Here is a 27,800-nt window from a genome sequence, read left to right as displayed (position 1 = left end):
AAAAATCCTTCTACCATATATTTACCACATAACTCTTGTCACCTTGAATACTTGTAAATTTGCAAGTACTTAAAAGTATGCAGACTTGTAAATTACTGTGAAGTTAAACATTGAAAAACTTCAATACAGGACATCCTCTTTTGTTTTCTCATATCCTAAATATGAAAAAAGAAGTAATCTTACAGAAATTACAGATAAATACAAAACAATGTTTTTATTTTTGTTAATAACTCTTTATTAGGATATATTCATTATACAGGGGGCGATTCATATTGACAATTCCAATTAGACTTATATTGTACATGAGTTATATCACCCCCATCAGCTCTCCCCCTCACCCCACCATCTCACTTAAAGCCATTGCAAGAGGTTTCTTAGTTCTGTTTCATATAGGTATATGAAGTCCATCAACAATTTACCATTGCCTTAATCTCCTTCATTCACCCTCCCCCTCCCATTAGTACCCCCTCATACCTATTTTACAGACCTGTTTTTGGTTATTAATATTTAAGGTGATGTTCCAAGTGGTGTCTCAGTGTGTGCCCACTGTGGGTATACTTTACTTTGATCTATTCAGGCCCTTCCATTACTCTCCCTTACCCCTTTACCTCCCACCCCCCATTTTTCAACAGCTTTCAGTACACATCCTTATATCCTCTACCTTTACAGATGTAATGTTTTATGATATTACTGATGCTCTGTCATTCTCTGTTCCTTTCCCTCTTTCCCCGAGTTCCATAGAGTAGTTCTACTGTAAAAACATGTTCTACATTTGAGTTTGTATATGATCATGCTTGTTTTTGTGTATATGTTTATCTTTGGATCTATCTTGCACGTACGAGAGAGAAAACATGCAGCCTTTGTGATTCTGAGCCTGGCTTACTTCATTTAACATTATGTCCTCCAATTGCATTTGTTTACCTTCAAACCACATGTCATTATTCCTTATGATTGAGTAATAATCCATTGTGTATACATATACCATATTTTCTTGATCCGTTCCTCAGTTGCAGGGCACCTGGGTTGTTTCCAAAGCTTGGCTACTGTGAATAGTGCTACAGTGAACATTGGTTTACAGGTGTCTCTACTGTATCCTATCTTAAGTTCTTCTGAGTAGACACCCTAAAGCTGTATCACTGGATCAAATAGTTCTAGTTCTAGCTGTAGTTTTTTTTGAGGACTCTCCATTCTGCTTTCCATAGTGGTTGTACTAACTTACGTTCCCACCAGCAGTGCATAAGGGTTCCTGTTTTGCCACATCCTCGCCAGCGTTTGTCGTTATTACCCTTGATTCAAATGGCCGTTCTAACTGGGATAAGATGAAATCTAAGTGTTGTTTTGATTTGCATCTCTTTTATAGCCAGGGAAGTTGAACACTTCTTCATGTATTTACTGGCCATTTGTACCTCTTCCTTTAAGAATTCCCTGTTTAATTTTTGTGCCCATTTCTTCATTGGGGGTGTTGATTGTTTGGGGGGCTGAGTTACTTGAGTTCCCTGTAGAGTCTAGATATTAGTCCCTTACTGGATGAGTAGCTGGCAAAGATCTTCTCCCATTCTGTGGGCTCTCTCTTGAGTCTGGTGACTGTTTCCTTTGCTGGGCAGAAGCTCTTTAGTTTGATGTAGTCCCACAAAACACTGTTTTTAAAATGTAAGTAGGATATATTGTATGGAGCATAATTATCTGAAATTCAATTCAAACTTATCTGGGCGACCCCTTTTGTTTTTTCTTTTTTGCTAATCTAGCACACCTAGCCATAGACCAATTCCCAATACCTTTTTTTGTTTTGAAATGTCAAATACCATACCTTAAAATTCAATTGAGCACATTTTCCCGCTTATATGAAGGAAAGTACAAATTTTAAGAAACTGAAAATTTGATTGGATTCATTTTGTGATCCTTTAAACACATTGCTTTTCTTCACATTCACTTTCAGTGTTGAACACTGAGCCACTCTACAGCTAGTACAAAAGTGGAAAGTTTGTTTAGGCAACCAATAAAAATTATGTAAGTTGAGTAAAATCAAAAAACAACTGGAGTAAAAATTTTTAACTGATCAACAGATGGTTGCCATCAAATTTTCTCAAATTCTTTACCAAAATGGAAATGCTTCTAAAAGTTAGATTTAAACAGTACCTAAGCCATAGGTGAATCCAGCTTTGCAAATTGAGATCAAAAACTTTTCTGTAAGTGAGGTCTTTGCAGAGTCAGGTTTGTGTTTCTCAGCCTCTGCTGGGATGGTGCAGGAGCGATGATGGATGCCCACACACAGGCACCCTACCACCCATAACTGGAATTGGTCGAGGTGGAGCCAGTTGATAATGATAGACAGAACCAATGTGGTTCATGGGAAGTCAAAGTCATAAGAAGTAAAACATAGTAGACAAGCAAACCGTGGGATAACTAGCTGCTTGTAGCCTAGTGTAGTCAGTTTTAGCAGATTTTATGAACACAACACAGGATACATGGTGTGTTTACTCCAGTCCCCATCAGGTTCTACCACACTAGATCACAACCTTAAATAAGTGCCAAGAAAGTAATGCACACAACTGTTACACATGCTTGGTTATGTGCCCCTTGCCTGAGACAACGTTAATACCTGTAAGCTGGTTTCCTTTAACCTCAACATTGAAAAGAAACACACAAACTATTTAAAAAAAAAAAAAAAAATCCCTCCTGACAGCTGTCCAAGCTAAAGATGATGAATTAACAGGCTCTGCTTTCACAGGAGTGTGGATGGTTGAGAGTTCCCTGGCCACGATGGCCACGAGAACTCCTGCTAACTGACCATGGGGAAGTGTCCTCACGCAGAACCTGTGTTATCATCTCATAAGACAATGTAGCCCTGCTGTGTTTCTCAGCCTCCTGGGCAACCACAGCAGGGCCCAGGATCAAGCAATAACCATAGAATCATGATAGGCTTTCAAATAACACAACTTAGATGCCACTTCTGAACTGCCAGGTTCTAGTTGTTGAGAGGCCTTCACTAGCATGGCTGCGTCTGAATGACGGTGAAACACTGCTTTTCTCAGCCCATGGGAGGGACATCGTGGGCATTCTCATTAGAGTGGTCTGCAGTACCAGCCAAGAACTTCTTCTGAGCCCTTTTCCTCCGGTACAGTTTCTGGTATCCCTGCTTGCCAAAGTTTGCACTTCACAAAAGGAGAATTGGTATTTGTGTGGCATATAGATGCTAGTTTATGAAATTACAGTAGCTAAATTTTAGCAGGAGATCTCCACCAGCAGCAGAGATTGAATGATCTCACTAATCCATGAATGTATTGGGAAACTGTTCTCATCAGAAATTTTCAAGAGCTGGTGGAGTGGCTCAGGTGGGCACCTGCCTAGCAAGCATGAGTTTAAACCCCAGAACCACCAAAAAAAAAATAATAATAACAGTTTTGTTATGTTTGGGGCGTTTTTTTTGTTTTGTTTTTTTTTTTTTTTGATAGTGGCACTGAAGTTTGAACTCAACGCTTCAAGCTTGCAAGGCAGGCCCTCTGCCGTTTGAGCCACACCTCCAGCCTCATTCTAGTTTTCCTTTTTCTGTGATCTATATTATATTTAATTAGAGGCAGCATGTACACAGCTTGACTGACTTTTCCAGAAAACTTCATCATTATCTTGCACTTCCTACAAATCATTTCTGATCACTGATCAGTCATTGAGAACTACAAGGTTCCCAGGTAGTTATTTGGATTCTGTAAAAAAGGAGCTTGCTGCATAGCCAGAGAGAAGCAGTTGCTCAGTGGGGAAATAATACCAAAGGTCAGAGCTGCGAGGGTGCAGTGGAGCCTGTGAGGCCAGATTTGGAAGCTATTCCCAAAGAGGAGGGTCAGTCTTCATGGAATCTGGGAGGCACTCTCAGTTCCAAAGTCTGATGGGAGGGATGTGGAAATTGTTTTTCTTAGAAGATGTGAGAGAGCTCCAGGATGCTCCTCCCCCATACCCCCATGCCTTCGATACAGTGTTTCTCAGAAAAGCAACAAAAACTTTCAGAGTAGCAGAAATGGAGATGACTTTCCTTATGGCTCAGACAAGTTATTGCATTTCTTCCTCAATCCCCACCCCCCCCAGTAGTTTGTAAAGACCATTGTATGTGTGTACTTGTGTTTGCTTTTCTGTTTGTTGGCAGATAACTACTTTGTTCTTACACCACATTCTTGTGATTGCACAGCCTGTTGTCTGTAACCTGGGTTGGGAATTCCTGAACCCTGATTTCTTCCCTTGCTCAGTTGGAAGAGCATCTGTGTCTGTGGCATGTGCTCCTCTGGTGTCTGATTAGGGTGTTGCTTTCTATGTACATTGGTAATTGCTGAGCTGTTTGTGTGACACAGTCCTGTCTTCCTCTTTAGGTCATCACCAACCTAGTGAAAATGCTGAAGTCCAGAGATACCAGGAGAAATTTTTGTCCTCCAAATCACTGGCTATCAGAACAGGAGGATATTAAAGCAGATAAGGTAGTACTAAAAGATCTTTTTAATGTTTTTCATAAAAATGCTTCTTCAGCTTTTGTCTTTCTGGGGAGAAAAAAACATGTCCTTTGAGAGTAACTTTTTACTTATTTTTCAACTGAATATTAATGGTAAGCCTTAGTCCTCTCAGCTCATCTGATGGGTTATGTAGCCACATCATTGACGTAGACATGCATCCAAAGTTTGTCTTCAACTCTGCTTGTCCCTTTTGTTCAGTTGAAGCCTAATGAGTGTTAGGATTGACAAGGAGTTCACTTTCATTGATAACATTAACAGATGTGTTCAGTACTTAAAAGAGAGTTATATCCTTGATCGTGCCACGGAGCAGAGACAGACTGACTGTTGCTGAGATGTAGACTGAAAGAGACTCAGTCAGCCAATGCATTAGAAAGAGTGTGGCGTTAAGAGGACAGAAAAAAATCATGACTGGATTCATTTCAGAGTAAGTGGTAGGAAAGGGGTGAAAGACAAAGGGAGAGAAGTATAGAGTAAACCAAAGTTTGAGTGTGGCAGAGCAGTTCAAGCATGACTGTCCTCTTGAGGCAGCCCATGTTCACATTGAGCTTGGAGCCTCTGACTCTGCCCACTAATAGGGTCTGGAAACAGATCCTATGAGTGAACGACCACAGGGCATAGGCCAGGATCTCTAAAGAACCTTTCCTCGCAGACAAACAGACCTTAACACAATGGTGGGTTCTACAGCTGGGGAAGACCCTACAAGGGGTATGTGGCACTGTGTCACAGTGGAGCTGCTGGCACCCTGAAGGGGTCACCCTGAAGAGTGCCCCCCACCTTCCATTTGGGGCATTGTGAGCACCACTGGAAAGAGCTAGAGTGGACCCCCTCAGTTATGTTAACCTGCAAGTTCACAGTAGTATTAGAGTGGAAAGGAACCTCTTTGGTCGGTTTTGTAGGGTGCTACGGAAATAATGAACATTTAGCCTTTCTGTATATCGTCTCTTCCTTCCTTTCTTCCTTTGTGGGAAGCATTTGGTCTTCCCATCTGTCCAGTTAGCAGTTAATGTGTATTCTTTCTGCTGTGGTTGTGTTCCAGCTTAATGGCCTGAGCCTCTGCACATCCCCCAGGAGATGAGGGCTGGCGCCTGATAGACATCATCCCACCTCTTCCTTGCTACAGAAATGTGTTACAGAAAAACATCAGCTGAACCTAGCGCATGTTTAGTGATGTAATTTGTTTATGCTTTGGCATAAGCCAACCTGTAGCACAGTGTCCACACCTGCTGGGGGGCGGGGGGCAGGCAGGCTCTCTGACCCTGGTGCACACCTCCACCTCCACCTAGGGGACAGAGGGGCTGCAGCAATAGAGAGACAACCATGAAGGAAGGTGTGAATAGCATAACTCAGAGCACAGGAAAATTGTAAGACAAATGCTAATTTCTTCATAAAAAATTGCTAGGAACAAAAAAATAAAGAGATGAAGAGAGCTAACAGACTGAAACAGGACTTAAGAGAGAGTATCCTTTTCCTATCTTATTGGATACTAACTCAACTAAATCAACTGAAAAACTTATGAGAAAGTACGTATTTCATAATAGAAGTTATTAGGTATAAGTAATGTTTCATTCATAAAGTGGTTACAGTATAACAGTTTGGTATGCCCAGATACTCTATATCATTAAATAAAGCAATTAGCAATTAGCTTAAAAGTACTAGAGGTTAGCCACCCAACAGGAGAGAGGACGAGAAAGGTGTCCTGGACAGGACACAGAGGCTAGCTTATTAAAAGAAGGGTGATGCACACTAACTTTGTTCACACAACACCAGGTAAATGCTTCTTTGGGGACAGAAGGATGTGCTAACCTCAGTTCTGTTCCCTCAGGTTACACAGCTCTATGTGCCTGCATCCAGACACGTGTGGAGGTTCCGGAGGATGGGGAGGATTGGTCCGCTGCAGTCCACGCTGGAGGGTGAGTGCCCCAGCCGGCACTTTGTTTTTTAACAAGGCTTCTCAAGGCATATACACACTGCAGCATTTCTTTTATTATTTTTTTGAACACATACAATCTCATAATATCACGAGAACCAACCCCATCGCTTCAAAAGAGACACCTCATGCTCCTCGGTGGCCAGTGCTTTCCTCAACTCAGGGCGTGGCAGTGATAGTTCTCGTGTTTGTCCCTCTCATTTCACCTTTCCCTGAAGGCCTCTAAATGGAGTCATAGGGGAGACAGCCCCGAGGGCAGCTCCCTCATCTGGCACAGGCACTGGGGCTGCACACTGCATGAGTCTTGCTCAGCAGTGTGTCCCACTGTGGTGTGCTCCAGCTTGTCAAGCTGCCGGTCAGCGGCAGCGTAGTCTGTGGTGAATGTGAATTCAGCTGGAGTAAACACCACTATACAAGGTTTTCTGTGGAGGTGCTTTTGTTTCACTTGAATGTCTAAGAATAGATCTGAGCCACATGGCAAGTGTGCATTTAACTTTATAAGAAATTGCGGAGTGTTTTCTAAAGTGCCTGTGCCATTTTGCATTTAGACCACAACATATGAGTCACGTTCTGGTTGCTCCATATCCTAGCCAGTCCTTGGAATTGGTGATTTTTAAAAATTATGTTAGCTACTTTAAAAGGTGTGCTGTGGGTTGAAGCTGTACCAGTTGGCTGCCATGTGAAAGACCCTGGGTTCAATCCCAACACCACAGAAGAAAACAAAAAAGACAAAACGTGTATAGAGGCATCTGATTGCATTTGTATCTCCCAGCTGGCTTGTGATACTGAGTGTCTTTTCATGCACTTGGTCTTTAATTACTGAGTGTTGAGAGTTTGATACATTCTGATACAATTTCTTTGACATTTATGCAATTTGCTAATATTTGCTCCCAGGCTGTACTCATCTCTTTCTTTTTTTTTTTTTTGGTGGTGGGGAACCAGAAGGTGTCACTGGGGCCTTAGGCTTGCTGGCAGGTGCTCTACCACTTGAAGTACATTGTAGCCCTTTTTGCTTTTGATAATTTTCCTGTTTGGTCTCACTGTGCCCAGGTCAGCCTGCACCACAACCCTTCTATTTGTTCTTCCTGCTCAGCTGCCATGGCAGGCAACTACTGCATCTTGTGTGAACTTGGCCTTTGCACTTGTTAGGCAGGAGCTGTACTGCTTGAGCACACCTCCAGGGTGCTGTCTTTTTCTTAAATTAGTAGTTTTCTTAAAAACTGTCAAGAGTTTTTTACTTTAATAGCTCTTGAGTTTTGAGAAATTACATAATTCTTAAGCTTTGTTGCCTCCTCAAAAGTGTAAAGGTAATTTCTGATTGGTATTTTCAGTGACTGATGGTTAAAAATTAGTAAATGATTATACTCATTTTCCTGCTAGCTGAACGTTATAGAGTATTTCAACTGTGAAAGTAAGTTTATTTTGTAGTTATAAACAAAGCCCAGTGGTTTTTGGTAGAGCAGTAATAGGAATATACATACTTTTCTGCACCAAGAACCATGCACTTCTGTCACTTGTACTGAGAAATGAACGCAGGCGGGGCTGGCGGAGTAGCTCAAGTGGTAGAGCGCCTGCCTGGCAAGTATGAAGCTCTGAGTTCAAAACCTAGAATTGTATGTATAAATAAATAAATAAATAAAGGAATGAATGCAGCAGTGAGTTATCTGCAGTGGGAGCTCTGCTTCTCTTAGACTTAGTTGCTGTTAGAGATGTTAAAAGTGACATTAAGATTCCACCTAGTGGGACTAGAGGTGTGGCTCAAGAGGTAGAGAGCCTCTTTGCAAGTGGGAAGCCCTGAGTTCAAACTCCAGTCCCACCAAAAAAAAAAAAAAAAAAACCCACAAAGATTCCAACTGGTACTGTGACAAGCACCTATTGGGTGCTTAATAAATCTGCATATTTGTTATATAATTAAACAGAACATTCAAAAATGCATTTAGCACGTTTAGTGTAAAAGGAAATATTATTTAGAGTTATTTAATACACTGGGAAAAGTCTTCAAGGTTTCATCTCCTTGAAATGAGTTTGAAAGGCCAGGCCATGATTCATTGTGCCCTGCTCATCTCTCACTGTTGCGAAAGAGCAGGCCACACATTTATCAGAGAAGTGCCAGTTCAAAGCCACTGCTGGCACAGCACCATCTGGTGTGCGCACACACACACACACCCCTCACTTCAGACTGGGCACTCTGGGGCCTCACCACAGTGTGATTGCTGGGCTGTGCTTGTGAGGTTTTGTAGACTGCTGCAGAGGTAGCTTCCTGCTTCATTGAAAAATGTGTTCAGTATGGGGACAGGCACAGATCCCAGAGCCACTGAACACTGCTGTCCTGACCACCCCGTGCTGGTACCACTCACATGGCGAAAATGACTCACAGATTTTAGATTGGGCCTGGACAATGTGTTGTGAAACTTGGAGTAGATAGGGGTATTAATTGGTTATCTCAGAATCTTGAGAAACAATGTCATGAATCCTGACTCAATAACTGGTAGTAAGAATGGAAAAGAAAGTCAAAATGAGCTAATGAGATTGTGATGTGTTGCAGTGGGTCTGGAGTCCCCGCCACTGTCTGTGTCTGAGGAACGACAGCTCGCCATCCTGACGGAACTGCCCTTTGTTGTTCCATTTGAGGAACGAGTGAAGGTAGGCTGCTCACTTTGCTTTGTGCTAATTAATGATCATACTAGCGTTAAAAATTAACACACCAAAAAACCTCAAGTTTTCTAATTTTTGTTTTCTCATTAGGTTGAAGTAGCTCAAAAGAGTCAGTAAAGCCCAACTGGATACCTCTTTGGGCAAATTAAAACAATTTTCCCTTAGTTGTAGCTGGTCAAACAAACTGTTGCACTAGAGATTCCTGACAGTAGAGTCTAAATGAATTCACTTTTTTCTGGTAAATTCTGCATTGTTACTAAAAAATGCCAAATTTTTTGTAAAGGTATGTTCTGTACAGTCATGTGAAATTTACTTATCACAAACATTACTTTATTAAAAAAAAAGAAAGAAAGAAATGGACAGATAACTTATTCCTTGCCTTGTGATTTTGACTCATGTAAAAAACTATTTGCATTTATCTGTCCCCAAACTCAATTTAGGATGTTTTCTTTGTAATTTCTAGCTATATTTAGAAAATGCCTAGAAAGAAATTGGTAGGTTCTTTTATCAGGTGCTGGCTTCAAGAGGTATTGGTTACGTCTCCACACACCTGGGCAGGATGGGCAAGACAGTGAGTTCCTTTGGAAGCTGTTAGTGTTTCTCCATTAAAAACTACGGACACGCAATAGTGCATAACTCCTGAGCTCCCTCTACTGGATTTTCAACATCAAAAAGACTTGAATTTCATGATTATGAAAGCAGTTCCCTCTAACAGCTGCTCTTTCTTCCCTCTATCACCTCAATTTTAATGAAGGGTTTATAAGTGGAAATTCTAACACGTGTGATCTTCATCATTCATTATAAAATAGGGAAGACTGAAGGTAAAGATACCTAAGTGCTCATTTCTTGGTAAAATCAATATTTGACACCTGGGCTATTAAAAATTTTTTTCAGATTTTATGGAGATACAAAGTTAAAATTTATTTAGCAGCTTTTTCTTTCAGTTTGTGTTTATCACAAAAAGACATTTTTTTCTAATAAACTCCCACCTTCCCTCATCTCTTAGATCTTTCAAAGGCTGATTTATGCAGACAAGCAAGAGGTTCAAGGAGATGGCCCATTTCTGGATGGGATAAACGTCACGATAAGGAGAAACTACATTTATGAGGATGCTTATGACAAGCTTTCCCCAGAAAATGGTTGGTATGATTCCCTCTGTACATGTGCACATGGCAGGACAAAGCTGCGGAACTAATTAGAAATTTGTGTCCACCACCTTGTTCCACAATGACTTTCTTTTTTTCTGTGTCTTCTCTGTGCTGGGGACCGAATCTAGGGCCTCACACACAGTAGTCAAACACTGCCACTGAGCTGCATCCCCAGCCCTGCACAGTGACTTTCAGATTGAAATGAGGTCAAATTTGAAGATTTATGTTACCAAGTGATAATTCTAAAATTTAAAAATAGTCATTGTAACGGAAGCATTTTAAATTGCTGATTTTCTTTCTCTCTTTTTTTTTTTTTCGGTAGAACAGAATCTTGAACTCAAGGCTTCACATTTCTGATTTTCTTTTAAAGGCAAAAACACCCACAACCCCCTTGCTCAGTGTTCTCTGTTCATTTTGCTGCCTATAGTTCCAAAAAATGTTGGTGGTGGCCATTTTCATTCTGCTTTGTTTTGTTGTTTCTGATACAGGGTCTCACTATGTCACTCAAGACCTTCCTGAAGCTTAGACTTCTCCTCAGCCTCTCTAGTACTGGGATTTCAGGCATGAAGCCACCATGGCTGCCTGGCTTTGCATTCTGTACTTTGCCTGTAAAGGCATGTTTATGTAAATACCAATCCTAAATCAAATTAGGTCTATTAAGATAAATGTTTTGCAGTCCATATTCTCCCGTACCACCACCACCACCATTCAGTGATGGCAGTTGAACTCAGGGCCTTCTGTCTGCCTCCCAGGTAGCTGGGATTAGAGACAAGTGCCAACCTGCCAGGCCCAAATTTCTTTATGAAAAGGTAAATGGCTTCACTGACCACTAAAAGAGATTACACTGTAGCAGTTCCAATAGCATTTGTCTTATGCTAATATCCGACCCTCAGTGTTAACTGTTTCAGTAATCTTAGTGTACACATTAGCAATTCCACTTCACAATGCCATGCTCATGTCCCTGCATTAAGTCAGTGTGAGTCAGTACAAGGGGATTAGGATTAAAAATTGCATTGGGCCCTTCTGCTGATACGAAGTAATTCTCATTGCTCAGCTGCAGAGCCGACTCTTTCAGAGTGTGGGAGCGATGGAGGAAAGCCCACCCCAGCTATTCCTAGTCTATTCCAGGCTTGCTTTTGTGCAGTTTACTTTTGTCCTTAGATCTGCACACTGGCCTTCTGAAGCCAGTGTGGTGAACTGAGACAGTTTTAGCTCAGGTTTAGCTGAAGACACGTGGTAAATTCTCCACCAGGGCAGGTTGGTCTTACATCCAACATGGTTCTCAAAACTTCACAGGTAAGTGAAACGGAAACAGGTGTCCTGACTCCTGGTCTACCTGTCCATCTAACTGGGGATACTTGTGGGTGAGCATACTTTTGAAAAACTAGGTCTCTTTGTTATCTCACAGATCAGTCTGGTAGGTCTCATATATTACTTTACTAGCAGATTTCATGTTTTTTTTTCTCTTCCACAGACTTTGTTCTGTGCCACACAGCAGGTGCTCAGTAGATGTTTGTATGTTTGTTCAATTTGTAGTTGAACCCAAGAAGAAAAACAGCAGAGAGGACAAAACCAGAAGTATACAAATGATTGGCAGTGTGTAGAACGGGTTCTGTGTGTGACGCTAGAGGCTTGCTGAAGAGATGGGACTGTGTGTGGAGGAGACAAGTCATGGGGAGGCCAAAGCTGAGGGATTCGTGGAGGATGGTTTGGGCTTCCCACCCTACTGGGGTGTTTGTAAGCTCTTTCTCCAAAGTCAGAAAGTAAATTACCTTTGCACTATTCCATGGAGGTGATTTTCAGAATATCACTGCTCAGTTATAGAAACAAGTCCTAAATATCCTGTGAGTAACTCATTAAAGACTGTGGGAAATCTCGTAATATGTTTGTGTGTGTGTGTGTGTGTGTGTGTGTGTGTGTGTGTGTGTGTGTGTGTGTGGCACTGGGGCTTGATAAGATGATGAGTTCTTTTGATGGACACACTTTAATGAGCTGTGGATTTTATTTTATTTTATTTTATTTTATTTATTTATTTTTGGCAAGATTGGGCCTTGAACTCAGAGCCTATGCTTGCCAGTTGGGCACTCCACAAGTTGAGCCACTCGGCCAGCCCTAATTTTTGCAGATTTTTCCAGTTTAGGCCTTCAGAATAGGGATTTTTAAACCATGTGTTAAAATTGTTTGGTTTTATTAGACAAATTAGGGAAATTAAGTATCTCACATCATTTACTCACAAGAAATGCGGTGGCGTTACCTTGTTAATTGAACACGTGATCAGTTCATGTGCCTGTTGCATGTATTATCTAGTCTTTGAAGTAAATCCTCTATGATACTCTTCCATCTCAGAACAGCTTTCTCAAGGGTGGCGCTGGCCCCTTTGTAGGAGACCTGACCAAGTGGGACCATCTTGGCAGGGCCTCACGTGTGAAAGCCCTTTGCACTCCACTGCCTTACTGCAGGACAACTGCATCTGCTGAAGGGCAGGTCTTGAAGTTAGTTCTTCACAGGGGAACGGACGAACAGCAAATAAAATCCTCACTGCTGGGATGGCACAAGCTGCTCTGGAGGCATGCTGCCTCAGAGAGCTTCTCCTGTGTGTACATTCTTTGGGTGGTGGGTTTTGTTTCACTTAATGGGCAGAACTGATTATACTGTTCAGTTGAAGACAAAATGGCAATAAAGGCTGGGTACTAGTGGCTCATGCTGTAATACTAGCTACTCAGAGAGTAGTAGAAGACAGATCGGGAGGATTGAGGTTTGAGGCTAACCTGGACAAATAGTTCACAAGACCCCATCTCCAAAATAACCAGAGCAAAATAGACTGGAGGCATGACTCAAGAAGTAGAGCACCTGCTTTGCAAGCAAAAAGCCCAAGTTCAAACCCCAGTCCCACCAAAAAAGAAAGAAAGGAGGAAGGAAGGGAAGGGAGGGAAAAAAATAAACAGCAATAGGGTGAAATTAGATTAGCAATTTTCTTGGAATTTTTCCCCCCTACTAAAACATTAATGTGTAGCTATGCATTTCTAGTTTGTCCTTAGAAACAAATAGTGTCTATATTCCTAGAAGACCAGTTTTGATGCTGGAAATTTTTTTGTGCTATTGTATTTTGCTGTTTTCAGATGGGAGCTTTAGGAAACCACAGAATCTCAACTCTAGCTGTACTTGAGACTGCCTACTGAGAATGGCCTCAAGGCTCTCAGAGACACACCTCGCCCCTGCACCCCCAGTTAGTGCTCTAATCTGAACTGGAGGCTCAAAGATGGACTGTGGTTTTTCTACTTGGAGAATTTTTACACTTAGAGCTTTTACAAAACCTGTTGCTACTAGGCCCTGGCAGCTTGTGAAATATTATATCTCATAAAGAACTGTTTACATTTCTTTCTTAAAATGAGATATTCAGACAGTAATGGATATAGATGTAGAAATACCCAAACACATTTTTGTGTTGTGTTTCTGATTAGCTGATGAGATTCTTATGAAATTTTATCTGGGGGAAGGGGTGGGGGCAGGGGGGGAAATGACCCAAGCCTTGTATGCACATATGAATAATAAAACAATAAAAAAAAAGAAAGAAAGAAATTTTATCTGCAATTTAGGTAAACTTAAGTATTAGCCAAAGTAGACATGGGATTGTCAGTGAAAAAGAGTGTCTCCATCTAAGTGCAGTTAAGGCGATAGAAAAGCATGTCTGATTGGGAAGACCCTAGTCCTTGCAGGTGGTAGACACATTTTAGCAGTGCAGAGCAGGCATGCTTCTTAGCCAAGGAGAACATTCGTGGATTTGACATAATGATGTAAAATTCCTAGTGAATGTTCTACCTGGGGAAACAACTGGTGGCTACTGTTAGCACTGGACAAGGTGGACAGGAAGCAGTAGTCCCACTGTAGGTTTTTGTGGCTGATTCCCATGAGAAATGTGGGTATTGACACAGGCCATCAGCACAGTAGGCCTGCGCTATGGTTCCTGCTGTTGTGCCAGCAAGGACTCTGGTGTCCAATCTGGGGATGACAGAAATGGGGCTGCTTCAATACTGCCTCATTCAAAGGTCTCTGTTACGTCATCCTCACCACCACCCCTGTACGCCTTTTGTGTGGCGATCTGTTCTGAACCAGCCTGTATACTTAATTCCATTCCCTCCCACCCTTCCCTGCAGGTGTTTTAGTCCTTCACACCCTTCAAAATTGGGGAATAATTTAGCACTCCTGCTTTCTCCTAGCTCCATTCTTGACATATCAGTGGGAAAAGACTTTCTGGCTGGGGCGTGGTAGTGCACATCCATAGTCGCAGTCACTCTGGAAAGGGAGGCAGGAGGCAGACAGACAAACTAGAAGGTTAGGGTGAGTGGTACAGCATAGCACCGCATGCGTAAGGCCTTGGGTTTAGTCCCCAGCACTACAGAAAGGAGAAGAAAGCCTTCCTGTGTAAGCGCTGCAGAAGTTTTTGAGATTGTATTGGTGGCTTACATTTTTAAGTAGGAACTTTTATTTGGGACTTTGTTTTAGATGATATGCATTTTCTTTGTTTATTGGCATTTTAAGTAAATGAAATGTCACCGTCTTTTTAATATCATTACTTTGTTGAGTCGTGTGTTAAACTGTTCCTGAGGTTCTCTCTGCCCTCAGACTTCACGTAGCACCCTTTATTTCATTCCTCTCTTTTAACAACTTACTCCCCTTTTTTATCAGAGCCTGACTTGAAAAAGCGGATCCGTGTGCACTTGCTCAACGCCCATGGCCTGGATGAAGCTGGCATCGATGGTGGTGGTATTTTCCGAGAGTTTTTAAATGAACTACTGAAGTCGGGATTTAACCCCAACCAGGGGTTCTTTAAGACTACTAATGAAGGGCTTCTGTACCCCAACCCGGCAGCTCAGATGCTCGTGGGAGACTCTTTTGCCAGACATTACTACTTCCTAGGCAGAATGCTTGGAAAGGTAGAGTAATCTTTACATAAAAACATCTAAGGCTGGGCACAATGGCTCATGCCTGTTATCTCAGCTACTCTGAAGGATCTGGGTTCCACACCAGCCAAGGCAAAAAGTTAGCAAGACCTCATCTCAACAAACAAGCTGGGTGTAGTGGTGTGCACCTGTGATTCCCAACTACACAGAAGGCATATGTAGGAGGATCTCTGCTCCATGCAGGCCACAGGCATAAATGCAAGACCTTAGACCAAAAGATGATAGTGTTTCTATATAGTAATGTGAGATTATATATATAGCCTATGTGTAATCTGTAAACCTGTATATATTATTGATAACCTTTATTACAAATTGTTAAAATAAGTTTTAGTATTTATTCAGTCACTGTGTGGATAATGAGCATTCTAAAATTCTGTTGGTAGAAGCTTCACAGTAGCTATCTTCTAGCAGGTGTCACCACATATGCTTGATAATTTTAAAGTGCTATGAGATGGAAGGCTGTAATTTGATAGGATGTGCACATGTTGTATATGGAGCGAGTAAACTCTTGAGAACTGTCCATTTGAGCATGATGTTCCGGTGCCACTCTACACCCATAACCGTCTATACAGGCTGGATTGAGTCTTCACTACAGCTGAAAGGGAACAATTTATTATACAACTGAGTGGAACCTTCAGATTTCGTGGTGAAGTATTCCAGGTACTGCCTCTGAGTCAAGTCAGGATCTGTCCTTGTCTGGAGTGTGCCCTAAGTGACAAGCTTGCACCTGCTTGCCCAGAAGTCACACTTGCTCCATCAGTGGTGCTGTTGTTGTTTTTACTGGGTATGCACGTTTTTAAGTGGGTAGCTTTTATATACAAGTTTATATTTAAGGGTTATGTGTTATTTTGTTTGCTTATTTGCATTTTAAGTAAAAGTTGATGATTGCAGATTCTAGAAGAATGTGGCTAGCAGTTATCCCAGAAAAATCAGGAGCTACACCTTCCACATAAGTCTTTCTTAAGAGAAAGGAGAATCTTTCCATGGGGCAGATGTAGCTGTGACAGGGTGGGGAGACTGTGGGTTTGCCTAAGGGCTCCCCAGTGCTTGCTTAGGACCACCTTGAAAAAGCACTGCCCAGATCCATGGTGAGTCAGAAGACAGTCACAGGCTCTGCAGGTAGCGGGAGGAGGATGCAGTGATGCCAGCCATCTAGCAGGCCCTTGGCCTCCCAGCCTCCCCTCTTCAGTTTGTCCTCCTTAGCACCCAGCACTAGCTTCTGCCACACAGTTCTTTCTTGTGTGTTGTTTGTTTTCAGTTTTGGGTACATTTCTTACAGTATAGAAGAAGGTCTGGGGCTATAAAGTATCATTGTGTAGTGGATATCTACTATTAAGATTATTAGCAAATAAAATTAGAGTTTGATGTTACCCATGGATCTTAAGTAACAGTTTCTCATATTTGAGGAAATTGATTGTGGTGTTTTGAATGATCTAGGAATACATTTTTATCTCGCGTTTAAAATCTCGAAGACAGGTGCCTGATAATTAACACTCCCTCTCCAACGTGCCACACAACCGTACTTGGCTTCCCCAAGTCACAGGTTGCCCGAGGTGACTTTCTTGAATAGTGACCAGCAAACCTTAGCCTCTGAGCCAATTCTTCCCACCTATCTTTTTGTTTGAGAAGGTTTTGTTAGAATACAACCAGGCCTGATCATTTTATGTTGTTGTCTGCTCTCCCTATAGAGCACAACTTAGCAAAGCTCAACCGTCTGGCCCATCCTGCTATGGACCTAAGTGTCATGTACACCATAAGGTCTTGTAACTCCATATTTCATGCCAGCCATGGTAGTACATACCTATAATCCCAGTACTTGGAAGGTTGAGACAGGAGTATCATGAGTTGGAGGCCAGCCTGGGCTACTTAGACAGTAATACCCTGTATCAAGAAAAAGCAAACAACAACAAAAATAATATGGGACTTCATGCTGCTGTGAGTAGTGAAAAATCAGTTTTGTAAGCAGATGGCTGAGGTGGAAGATGTTGTAGGGAGGAGAGTGGATTTCAGAGGATAAGGCCTGAGCCCAAGAGTTAGGATCTGGTTCACTGAGAAAGTTAAGTGTCCTCGGGAGAGTGGCTACTGCACTCATCAATGGTTACTTCTTGGTTTTTGTTTCTTGGTGGTAGTGGGGTTTGAACTCAGGGCCTTGTGCTTGCCAGGTATTCAGTCTACCACATGAGCCATGGTCAGTGCTGATTCTTGTGTCTCGATGAGTTTTGCTGAAATCTTTGCTGAGATACAGTTCACACACCATGCACTTCAGCCATCCCCACTGCAGAACATCTCACCCCTCCTCCAGCCCCAGGCAAATGCTGATTGATGCTTGTCTCCAACAATTAGCCGGCTCCTGCCAGTTCACAGAAATGCAGCCACACTGTGTATGGCCTTTCCTGACTCGATTCTCCCACTCTCATAATAGTTTCAAAGTCCTTCCAGGTTGTGGCTTTATTTCAGCACTTAATCTCCTCTTACTGACAGGTAATACCCCATTATATGACATGCCACGTTTTTTTTACTTGTTCATCGTTGGTGGCATTTGAGTTGTCCTTGGTGATGCAATGAATGCAGTGATGTGATGAAAATGAGTTTGCTTTGGGGTGCAGAAGAGGAAACAAAGTGTAATGATGGATAAGTGTGTGGGGAAGGACAACTGAGGGCCTCAGAGGAAGAGCAGATTCCAAGGAAGGATGGATGAGGGGACAGTTGGTGGCATTCAGAGATAATATAGTTTTGTGAGGTAGAACCCTGGAAAGACCCAGCAGAGTGTCCTAACTGCAGAGGATCCCATGCTGTGGTGATGAGGCAACGTGAGGCAACGTGAGCTGAGGCAGCACACAACATCCTGTGTTAATTTAACGGCCAGGTAATAAATGGTGTGGGCTTTGAGGCCCCTGCAGTCTGTCTGACAGTCTCCTTTGTCAATTTAAAACCCGCTAAGGGTAGTATTGAGGGTCAGTGGTGTATGTGTGGGGTCCTGGAGATCAATCCCTAGCACCACAAAAAGTTGTTAAAAGTTTTTAAAAGGTGAAATCACGGAGGAAGGCTCAGGATACAAAGATAGGTCACAGGCTACAGCGTGGGATCCCTGCACTCAAGAAGTTGCCGGGGTTGATTGTGCTCTTGGCCGACTAGGCAGGCATCCCCTTTCCACCTCACTGTGTGAGTGACTGCCCTCCCCTGCTCCAACCTCGAACCTCTCAAAAAGGACAGTCAGTGCGTTGGCAGGGTGTGAGCACTGGCCTGGCCTGCTTCCAAGGCCCTGCATCTCTTCATCAGGAGCGTGCCAAATTATGCCATATGTGGCCTTTTGTGACTGGCTTCCTTGGGGTTTTTCGGTTTTGGTTTTGGTTTTAAGGTCTCATTAAGTAGCCCAGGATGGCCTCACACTTAGCAATCTTCCTTCCTGGTGATTGGCTTCTTTGATGCAGCGTAGTGTCTCCACATTTTATCCATGCTGTAGCGTGTACCAGAGCTCCATTCGTTCTTTAGTCCATCGATGGGTTTCTGCTTGTTGGCTGTTGTGAACATTTGTATATAGGTTTTTGTGTGGACATAAGTTTCCATTTCTCTTGACAGTACCAGCAGCACAACGGCTCCACTCCCTGGCCACTGCTTATTATTGTCCGTCCACCTTTTTTGTTGCAGCCTCCTGCTGGCTGTGAAAGGGTCTCGTGTGGCTTTGGTTTTCGTTTCTGTAGTGAATAGCAATTTGTTGAGCATCTGTTCACATGCTTACTGTGTAGGAAAACAACTGGTCAAGGACTGGAGGAACGGCTCAAGTAGTAGAGTGCCTGCTTTGCAAGTTCAAACCCTGGTCCTACGAAAAAAGAAAGAAAAGTGACTGGTCAAATCTATTGCTCATGTTTTTAAATACAATTGTCTTAAGTCCTTTGTGTATTTTATTTTTATTTATTTATTCATTTTCTTGGTTTGAACTGGGGCTTGAACTCAGCCTCATGCTGGCTAGGCAGGCGCTCTACCACTTAAGCCACTCCAGCCCTTTCCGGGTATATGAGTTGCAGGTGTGTTCTGCCATCTGCAGGGCTCCTCTCACTCTTGCGCTGCGTCCACAGGTGAAGTCTGGTGTATTCTTTTCCCTTTTGTTGCTGGGCTTTCCATGCCTTATCTAAGCCACTATTGCCTACCTCCAGCATGCAGATGTACATGTATATATTTTCCTGACAGTGCTGTGGTCTTAGCTCTTGCATGTCATTCTTTGATCTGTTTGGGATTCATTTTTGAAGATCACGTGACTTGGGGACCTTGGCATCAAAAATAAGGCAACCGAAAATGTAACTGGTTTCTGTGGCATGGTCACTGTGTCCAGCCTCATGCCACTGGAGCGTTGTCTTGATTACTGTAGCTTTATAGTAGGTATATGTGTGTTCATTAACAAAGAAGAGCAAGAGAACTCCAGGCCTCACAGGGCAGAGGGCGATGCTCCAGAGGGGCCCTTTACTTGGCTGCACAATAATCCCTTATTATTTTATCTCTTTGGGGTGTATTGTTGTAGGTCCAGTGATTGTTATTCAAATTGCAAATACAAAGATGTGGTGGCCCAGCACAATGGTACAGACCTACAATCCCAGCTCTTTGGAAGGCAGAGATAGGAGGACTGTAGATCAAGGCCAGCCCGGACAAGAAAAGTTGGTGAGACCTTGTCTCAAAGAACAAGCCTGGCATGGTGGTACACTGCCATAATCCCAGCAACATGGAAGTCAGAGGTAGGATGGTTGCCATCTGAGGCCAGCCTGAGCAAAAGTGTGAGGCCCTATCTAAAAATAAACTACATGAAAGGGGACAAGGGGTGTGGTTCAAGTGGTAGAGCACTTGCCTAGCTAGCACAAGGCCCTGAGTTCAAACCCCTGCACCACTCAAAACCAAAAACAAGAAAGACATAAGACATGCATTAATCCTTTTTTTATTTACTATAATGTGATAGGCAGCCTACTTTATAAATAAAAAAAAGTTTGTTCCAGCTCACACCTGGGTGTTCAAAGACATGGTGCTGGCATCATAGTGGCAGGACTGCATGTCAGAGCAAGACATCACATAGCAAGACAGGAAGCTAGAGAGAAAACCAGACAACGAGAATGGTCCCGGAGATCTATGTCAATCCCCCCCCCACACACACACACACACACCCAAGCTCTTCATGACCTAGGGTCCCAACCAGGCCCCACCTCTTAAAGGTCCCACCAACTCTTGCCTGCTACGCTGGGAACCAAACCTCCAACACAGGCACCTTTGGGTGCCTGACGACTATAGCTGACCTCCTCCCCCGTTTCAAGCTGTCTCTGGCTTGGTCAATAAGATAGCATCTCTTCTTTGTGGTAACAGACTTAAGCTTTCATAAGCCTGGTTTCAGCTTCCTCTGGAAGGTGTAACTTTCATAACTCATTTTGTGGAAGTACTTAAAACAATGCCTGTAGTTCTTTCAGTCACACAAGCCCAAGCACCTTCTAAATTAATGACAATAAAAATGAAAAATTTTGCCAGACTAACCTGCAGTGCTGTCTAAATCCAGTGATTCTGATAGCCAGGTACAGTGAGACACACCTGTAATCCCAGCACTCTGCAGGTTGAGGCAGGATAAGCACGAGTTTGAGGCCAGCTGAACTGCACAGTGAGTGCAAGTCCAGCCTGAGCTGCGTAGTAAGACCCTGTCTGAAAAAACCAAAGACCGGAGATACAGCTTAGTGTCAGAATGCTTCCTAAACGTGTACGAAGCTGTGGGTTCCAGACCCAGGACCAAAAGATTATTAACCATTTGGCTAGAGAATGGGAGTTCATTTAGCTCCACATAAAGGCTGAATATAAGCTCCTCACATAGTTTTCTGTGTGAAAATTCCTAAGGGGTTCTGGGCATGATTATGCTCTGACTACAAGTAGTTAACTGTTACTCGGGTGCTGAGCACCGTCAGGTGTAGGTACCGAACAAGACAGCATTAGCGGCGACACTGACCATTGCGTCTTTCAGAGAAGGGTGTATATAGATTATGGTATTTATTGGGTCATAATGCATTTAAATTTTCTTTAATGCACGTTAGTGGTTGTTTACTGTGATGAAGTGCAAAGAGGTCTTCAAAAGTGATCCCGTACAGGAAGGATTGCCTCACGTCACTGGTCACTTCTCAGTTGAAAGTTCCATTAGCAGCTGGCCCCCGCCTGCAGTGTGGGGCATGATTGCACTTTATTGCCTGTAAATCAGGCTCCAGACGGGATAAATAAACAGCCGAGGATGTGGCCATGTCGTGTCAGATGTGTCTATAGATGCAGCACCTGGGTCCATTTAAGCCAATTAAGTTCAGAATATTTATGGAAGCAAATCTTTTATCATATTTGAATTTTATTTGAAAGTGACACTTTTTTCCTTACTTCAGAATATTGATTTAATTGGAGCAGAATGTCTATAAATCAGATTATTTGATAATATCTTGGTCATATATTTGAAATTTTTAGTTAGCAGATTGTGTAACTTCAGCGTGGTCTGTAATTGTGTATTTTAGTAGAATTAAGTATGCATTTAATGTATCAGAAAGGGTAACATTGGCAGTTAGCCGTTGATCTTGACCTTTCTGAAAGTTGGGAGAATTTATTCTTCTGCATCATTGTCATGCATGAATAAAATGCCCATTGGATCTGCTGAGGCTTTGAGACTGTTCAGATTGTGGGGATGCAGTGACCTCAGATGCCTGCACAGCTTCTCTCATTGCAGACACACTGTGAGCTCGACACACTTCAAGACTGGTCTGAGCTTCCCATTGTGGTCACACTGCAGCTCTGGTCTCCAGCTGGTCAGTTTTCCCCTGGTTTTTGTGAGCGTGCACTCAGCAGGAGATGAGTTCTGCTATGCGCAGCACAGGCCTTCTGTCCCTAGATCGCTTCGTGGATGTCAGTGAGGCCACTTCCTAAGGAGTTTTTTTGCTGACCTTCTTCCTCTTCTGGAGGCAGAAAAGTCAAGGATGATCCCTAATTTACAAGTTATCCCTTTTGAGTGAGAGTCACTTGCTTCTATTTCTCTCTTTCTCTCTCTGTTTTTTCCCCCTGTTGCTGAGGATCAAACCCAGCCAGGATGCTGGCTGAGCCCCTCCCCCAGCCATACCTGGATTTATAACATGCTAATAACCACGGTTTATTCTTTTCTACTAAAAATGGTATTCATAGATAGGTAGGTGGTTACCTTTCTGGTAAACTAAGGCCATGGTTTTTGTGTTCATTTTGCTTCTTGAGAATTAGCCAGGAAACAAGTGGTTGAGATGTATGGCAAAGATGACAGGTGTGTTCTGAATTCACTGCTTCTGGTGCCTGGCTCTGACGACCTCAAGACATGCACAAACGTGCCTTTTCTGCTTCTGGACAAAATAGCTCACTTACTATTAAGCTGTTTTCCATTTACCTTTTTTAAGCGCTCTCAGGCAGCAGTGAGAATGCATTGGTGTTACCTTGATTTAGGCTGTTTGCCTTTTTCTAAGCCCGCTGCCATGCCACCTCAAATGTTAGAGCCACACCCTCCCTGCTCCCACTTGAAGTTTGCTATTTGCTAAGGTCTGTCCTTTATTTGTACAGTAAAGACAATAAGCTAAAAATAAAATAGAGGCATTTAAATACTCCCTTAGACTTAGTGAGTGTAGCTTTAGAAAAGCAGACTGAAGGCAGTGTACAGTGTCTGTCTGCACTTGAGAGCCACTGGAGGGAGGCAGCAATAGGTAGTGAGCCCCATGTTCTGGGGTGTGACAGACTGGGCAGGGATGCCTGGTCTTAGGAAGAAAGAACACACAGCCTGAATTATGTTTGTCTTCTGTGTTACTCGAGTTGGGAGGCCAGCTAGAGGTTGAGGTAGCGTGATGTCTTGGCCCTAGGTGGTGGTGGCGAGCAGTAGTACGCCCAAGGAAGGGGAAAGGTGGGGGCTTTCTGTATTTGTTTTGAGGATGACTTGACCAGTTTGCTTTGAGATGCCTGAAACCATACACCGGGACACCTTGAGTGGGCAGGGTCCCTGAAGATCTGGTTCAGGGCTGAGGACTTAACCCAAGCCATGGGCGTGCTGGCTACAGTAGGTGCAGAGGAAAAGATGGCTTCCCAGGGTATGCCTGAAGTACAGAGGTCAAGAGCAAAGGAGAATTTATTTAGTGTGGAAGTTCTGAAGCAGCAGGGAAAGCAGGGAGAAAACCAGGAGAACATGGACTCTGAGATCATGTCAAGGAAAGAGGAGGGTGAATGTTGTCTGCAGTTCCTCATAGGTCAAATAAAGTTGGGAACGAGAGGTGGTGGCCTCTATATCCTACCAGACTCATGGAGTATAGGAGGCAGAGCCTCAGCAGATGATAGCAGCCATCCCTCCTGAAGGCATCGTCACAGCTCAGACACTTCCTGTGCCCTGCATCTGAAGCTGTTACCAGCAGAAATGGTACTTGTGGCCCCACAGGACATGCATAAGACACAGCAGCGCAAATGTGAACTGTGGCGAGAACAAGCTTCTCACAACCACCTGGCTGAGCACAGACCTGCTGAGTGAAGGGGCGCATTCTGCAGCAGCCCGCTGTGCACATTCCGGCAGAGCTAACTGGTGTTTGGGGGTGCAGGGTCGTTACGCTCCCTGCGGACAGTGTTGGAAGAGTACACGGGGCTTCTGGGGCCCCTGTGATTTTCTGTGTTGTGGACCATGTGCTTCTAGCAGAGCATGTTTGTATGTGGGACCTGGTGGAACAGACGTCAGTGCTCCGTGCTCTGCTGCAGCAGGACTCAGAAGGGAGCCGGGGGACGGCACCAAGCTGATAGCTTTGGAATAGCAGCCTGGCTGCTATGTGCTGGAAATGGCAGAGGGATCGCCCCTGGCTTCCACTCTGGTGGTATAGATAGGATGAAAAAGAGGAGGAAGGTGACTTTGTCCAAGGATGACCCCCATGTCAGACAAAGCAGCTTTGCCTGTGACTTGATAGAAATGCACATTCCTGGGTCCCCAGGGCTTATGAGCTGGGTTCTGACAGGATTGTGGGTTAGCCCAGGTTCCCTGGAGTTGTATTTTGGAACCTGAACCTTTGATTATGGGAAGCAGTCGTCCTCAGTTGTGAGGAACAGAGGTGGCACACTCGGCTGTTGGCTTTCTCTGGTAAAAATGGAGGTGCAAACGTTTTTGGTCATGAAGATGTAAAGTTCTTTTTTTAAAATCTTCCCGTGAGTATTTAGTTGGGTGAGCTCACGTGTTTCTCTTTCATGGAGCCTGGACATAGGAGCTATGGAACTAGAAGCTGAGTCAAGGGTGACTCCAAGCTGGTCTAATTTTCTTTTTTGTTTTTGTTTTTCTTTTCTGAGACAGGGACTTCACTGTGTAGCCCAGGTGACCTTGCGCTCTCAAGCCTCCTGCCTCAACCTCCCAGTCAGCTGGAATCGCTTGAAATTTCATACTGTAAATTAACTTCTGGGCATCCAATGAGGATGGGAAGATGGAACCAGCTATGAGAAGAGCAGTTGTATCTCCCACCTTATTCCCTGGTCTCAGATTTTCTGAAGTAAGAGCAGATGAGTAGGAGAGGAGATGGAGGCCTAAGGTTTCTGCTGCAGTCTGAGAGCCAGGTCTAAGGAAGAAAGCCTGGGGCACCGGTGAGATCCGGTGGCTCTGCTGCTGGGATTTTGGCAACCTCAGTGGAAGAGAGGAAGAACCCAGGAAGACAGTGCCTCATCCTGGAGTCTTTCAAATTCTAGCTAGGCTCTTTGTAGTTTCTTGGTCTCCGTCCACACTTGTGAACTGTTCTTCTCAGCTGACATTTAGAGACAGCATAGTACACCCAGCAGAGCTTGGCATCTGGGATGTTGGCACAGTTGGGGGCTCCACCCACATGGTGGTCAGGTATGAAACAGAACACTGTGTAAGAACACTGGTGTTTCACTTAGTGCTAGGGTAGATGTGTGGACAGTGTAGACAGATGTGGAATAGAACTGTGACCACCAAGGATTTGAAATGAATCTTGATGATATGCACAGTTGTATGTAACCCGAGAGCTTAAAGAACAAATGCTTTTTGCGCATAAATTCACGGGTGCAGAAGCCCAGCATGGAAAATGGCCCCTGGCATAGAGTCGGCACTTAGTAAATGTGTGGCAGGTGGATGCACCATTGTCCATGCTTAGACTCCTGAGTAAACCAGGGTGTGCCCTGCTGAGCTGGAGCTCAGGTGACAGTGTCCACTTCCTAGTTAAGTTCTGAAGCTCAGCTCTTAACAGCATTGTATTCTTATCTCACTTTTCTTATTTTTTAAGCTATGTAGTTAGCATGATTTAAAGTAATTAAAATTATTATCTGCTTGCTCAATTAGGACGGCTTTAAAGCAAGGCATCATCTCGTATAGTTTTTAGATTAAGTTATAAATGTTCACTTTAGAACTACCTGAAGATTGATAGAGATGCATTTGAAAAGCATTATTTTTTTTATTGATTCTTAATGTAGTAAATTACTGAAGTTATTTGGCAGCAAACAGAAGTGGCCTGTGGTGTGGCTCACATTTATTCTCCTGATAGAGACACAATTTGCATTAATTGCATTGCGACTGCACTCACTTATATTAAAAGGCTTCTACCATAATTAATCCTTTTTATTTCAGATCATTTTGGCACAATTTCTAACTATAAACACTCATAAAGGACAGACAGCTGAAAAATACGTTACAGGATTTTTCCATATACCTATTGCTATTTTTTTCACGACAGGCAGTTATTGATACGCTTCTAGGAACCAGTGTAGTGCAACTGGCTGAAAAATGCTAAGTGGATTATTTTGCATAAAAAATAGGCAGTTTCAAAGTTGTATAATTAACCTGTGTTTAGAAAATACCTTGATTTATGCTTGCGTTTGTATCTTGGTTGCATACATTATGGAAACTTAATTTATAATCCATTTAGCTGATGCAGTCATAGTTCCCAGTGCTATCATTTATTAGTGCTTGTGTATTAAATGCTCCAAAGGTTTAAACCTGCCTTATGTAAAAAATTACACCTATGCATTTACATTTTATGAGTCACAGTGGGATATCTGTTTAAAATGCAGGTAGCTCTGATATATTTAACAAATTTCACTGGTTTATTGTTACTAATGCAGAAATGGCAAACAATGACCTCCCATATTGAACACCAGATGATTTACACTTCCAGCTTACTTTAAAGTCCTCTGTACGGATGACAGCCTTTCTTCAGCACCTGGGATCAATCATGTAGTTCTGTGCAGTGCTCTCCTTGGCTTTGAACTCATCGTTCATTCAGAAGTAATGGTGTTTATAAGTGCTCCAGTTTAACAGTATTAACCATTCTTAACTTTCAGCCAACTGTGGCTCTTTGGAGCAAATCCTCATTTACGTGATCAGTTTATGCTAAGTGCTGGCTACTGTTTTATTACTCATTCTCTCATGAAGAAGCTCTTGGTTGCTATCTTAAAATTAATTGGGACATCATTGGTCTTCAGATCAAGAAGAAAGTCCAAGGACACAGCACTTCTGCTTCCCGGCTGAGGTGGCTGGTCTTCTGGAGGGAGTGCTGTCCATCCACAGTAAGCAGACTTGACTCTGAACTCCTGACACAGGCAGCCTCAGGAGCAAGAGGCCAGTGGTGCACGAAATGCTAAGCTTTGTTTTCTCATTTCCTTCTGTCATCTGAATAAAGCAGGCAGGTCTCTAGGTTGCACACCTCTAGGGTTGTCTGTGTGTGTGCTATTGACAAATGTAGGTTTCAGCCCCACACAGTCTGCTGCAAAGTTGTCAGCCATACCTAATGCATAAGCAGAGTTGTTGAGGCTAGACGGGTTCATGGTAAACCCACTGGCTTCACTGTTGTATAGACAGGGCCTGCTTTCTTAGGACCCTGTCAGGGTCGCATGGACCTGTGTTCTTCTGTTTGTAGGAAGCCTCAGCACAGTGTCGCATGCTGATCATTGTCCATGCTCTGTCTGTTCAAAGGCTTTGTACGAAAACATGCTGGTGGAACTGCCCTTCGCAGGCTTTTTCCTCTCTAAGCTGCTGGGAACCAGCGCAGATGTGGACATCCACCACCTGGCCTCCTTGGACCCTGAGGTCTACAAGAACCTGCTTTTCCTCAAGAGTTACGAGGAAGACGTAGAGGAACTGGGACTAAACTTCACCGTGGTGAACAACGACCTCGGGGAGGCCCAGGTGGGTCCCATTCATTCACGCATCAGTGGGGAGATGTCAGCAGCCCTGACTTCTCTGCAGCATACGGAGTGCTTCCTGGCCTCCACATCCATCTGGTTTTTTTTTTGTTGTTGTTGTTCATTTGTTTTTGTGAACTAGGATCTCGGTATGTAGCCCAGGCTGGCATCAAACTTTCAGTCCTCCTCCTGACTCTACCTCCCAAGTGCTAGGATTACAGGCATGCACCACTACACCAGCATCAAACTAATTTTCTTAGGAACAACTTAGAATTTGTATGCCATGAAATCCACCTTCTTTGAGTGTGAAGTCCCTGGTCTTACTATATTTGTAGAGCTGTGCTATGCAGCCATCACCACAGCCAATTACAGAATAGTTTTATCCCTGAAAGAAAGGCAGTCCCTCCCTGTCCCCCCGCCCCACCCCCTGAGGCATCACTGCATACTGCCTTGTCTACTT

The 27,800-nt window shown here is 43.3% G+C and overlaps 1 protein-coding gene across 2 annotated transcripts in view; it reads left to right on the top strand.

Annotated features, from left to right (window-relative positions):
• Positions 1 to 27,800, top strand: part of Ube3c (ubiquitin protein ligase E3C) — a 102,377-nt gene that overhangs the window by 57,952 nt on the left and 16,625 nt on the right. Inside the window, exons 14-20 of one of the 2 annotated variants that reach the window (XM_020179306.2) lie at positions 4,356 to 4,460; positions 6,316 to 6,403; positions 8,966 to 9,063; positions 10,082 to 10,214; positions 14,910 to 15,157; positions 26,642 to 26,725; positions 27,132 to 27,344. In XM_020179306.2, the coding sequence (XP_020034895.1) occupies positions 4,356 to 4,460; positions 6,316 to 6,403; positions 8,966 to 9,063; positions 10,082 to 10,214; positions 14,910 to 15,157; positions 26,642 to 26,725; positions 27,132 to 27,344 (969 nt within the window). The remainder of the gene's footprint in view (positions 1 to 4,355; positions 4,461 to 6,315; positions 6,404 to 8,965; positions 9,064 to 10,081; positions 10,215 to 14,909; positions 15,158 to 26,641; positions 26,726 to 27,131; positions 27,345 to 27,800) is intronic. The other variant, XM_020179308.2, reaches the window with a different exon arrangement.

This window comes from Castor canadensis, chromosome 2, assembly GCF_047511655.1.
Source record: "Castor canadensis chromosome 2, mCasCan1.hap1v2, whole genome shotgun sequence".
NCBI classification, from domain to species: Eukaryota; Metazoa; Chordata; class Mammalia; order Rodentia; family Castoridae; genus Castor; species Castor canadensis.
The sequence above is the reverse complement of the archived record's forward strand: the minus strand, read 5'-3'. Positions and strand labels throughout refer to the sequence as shown.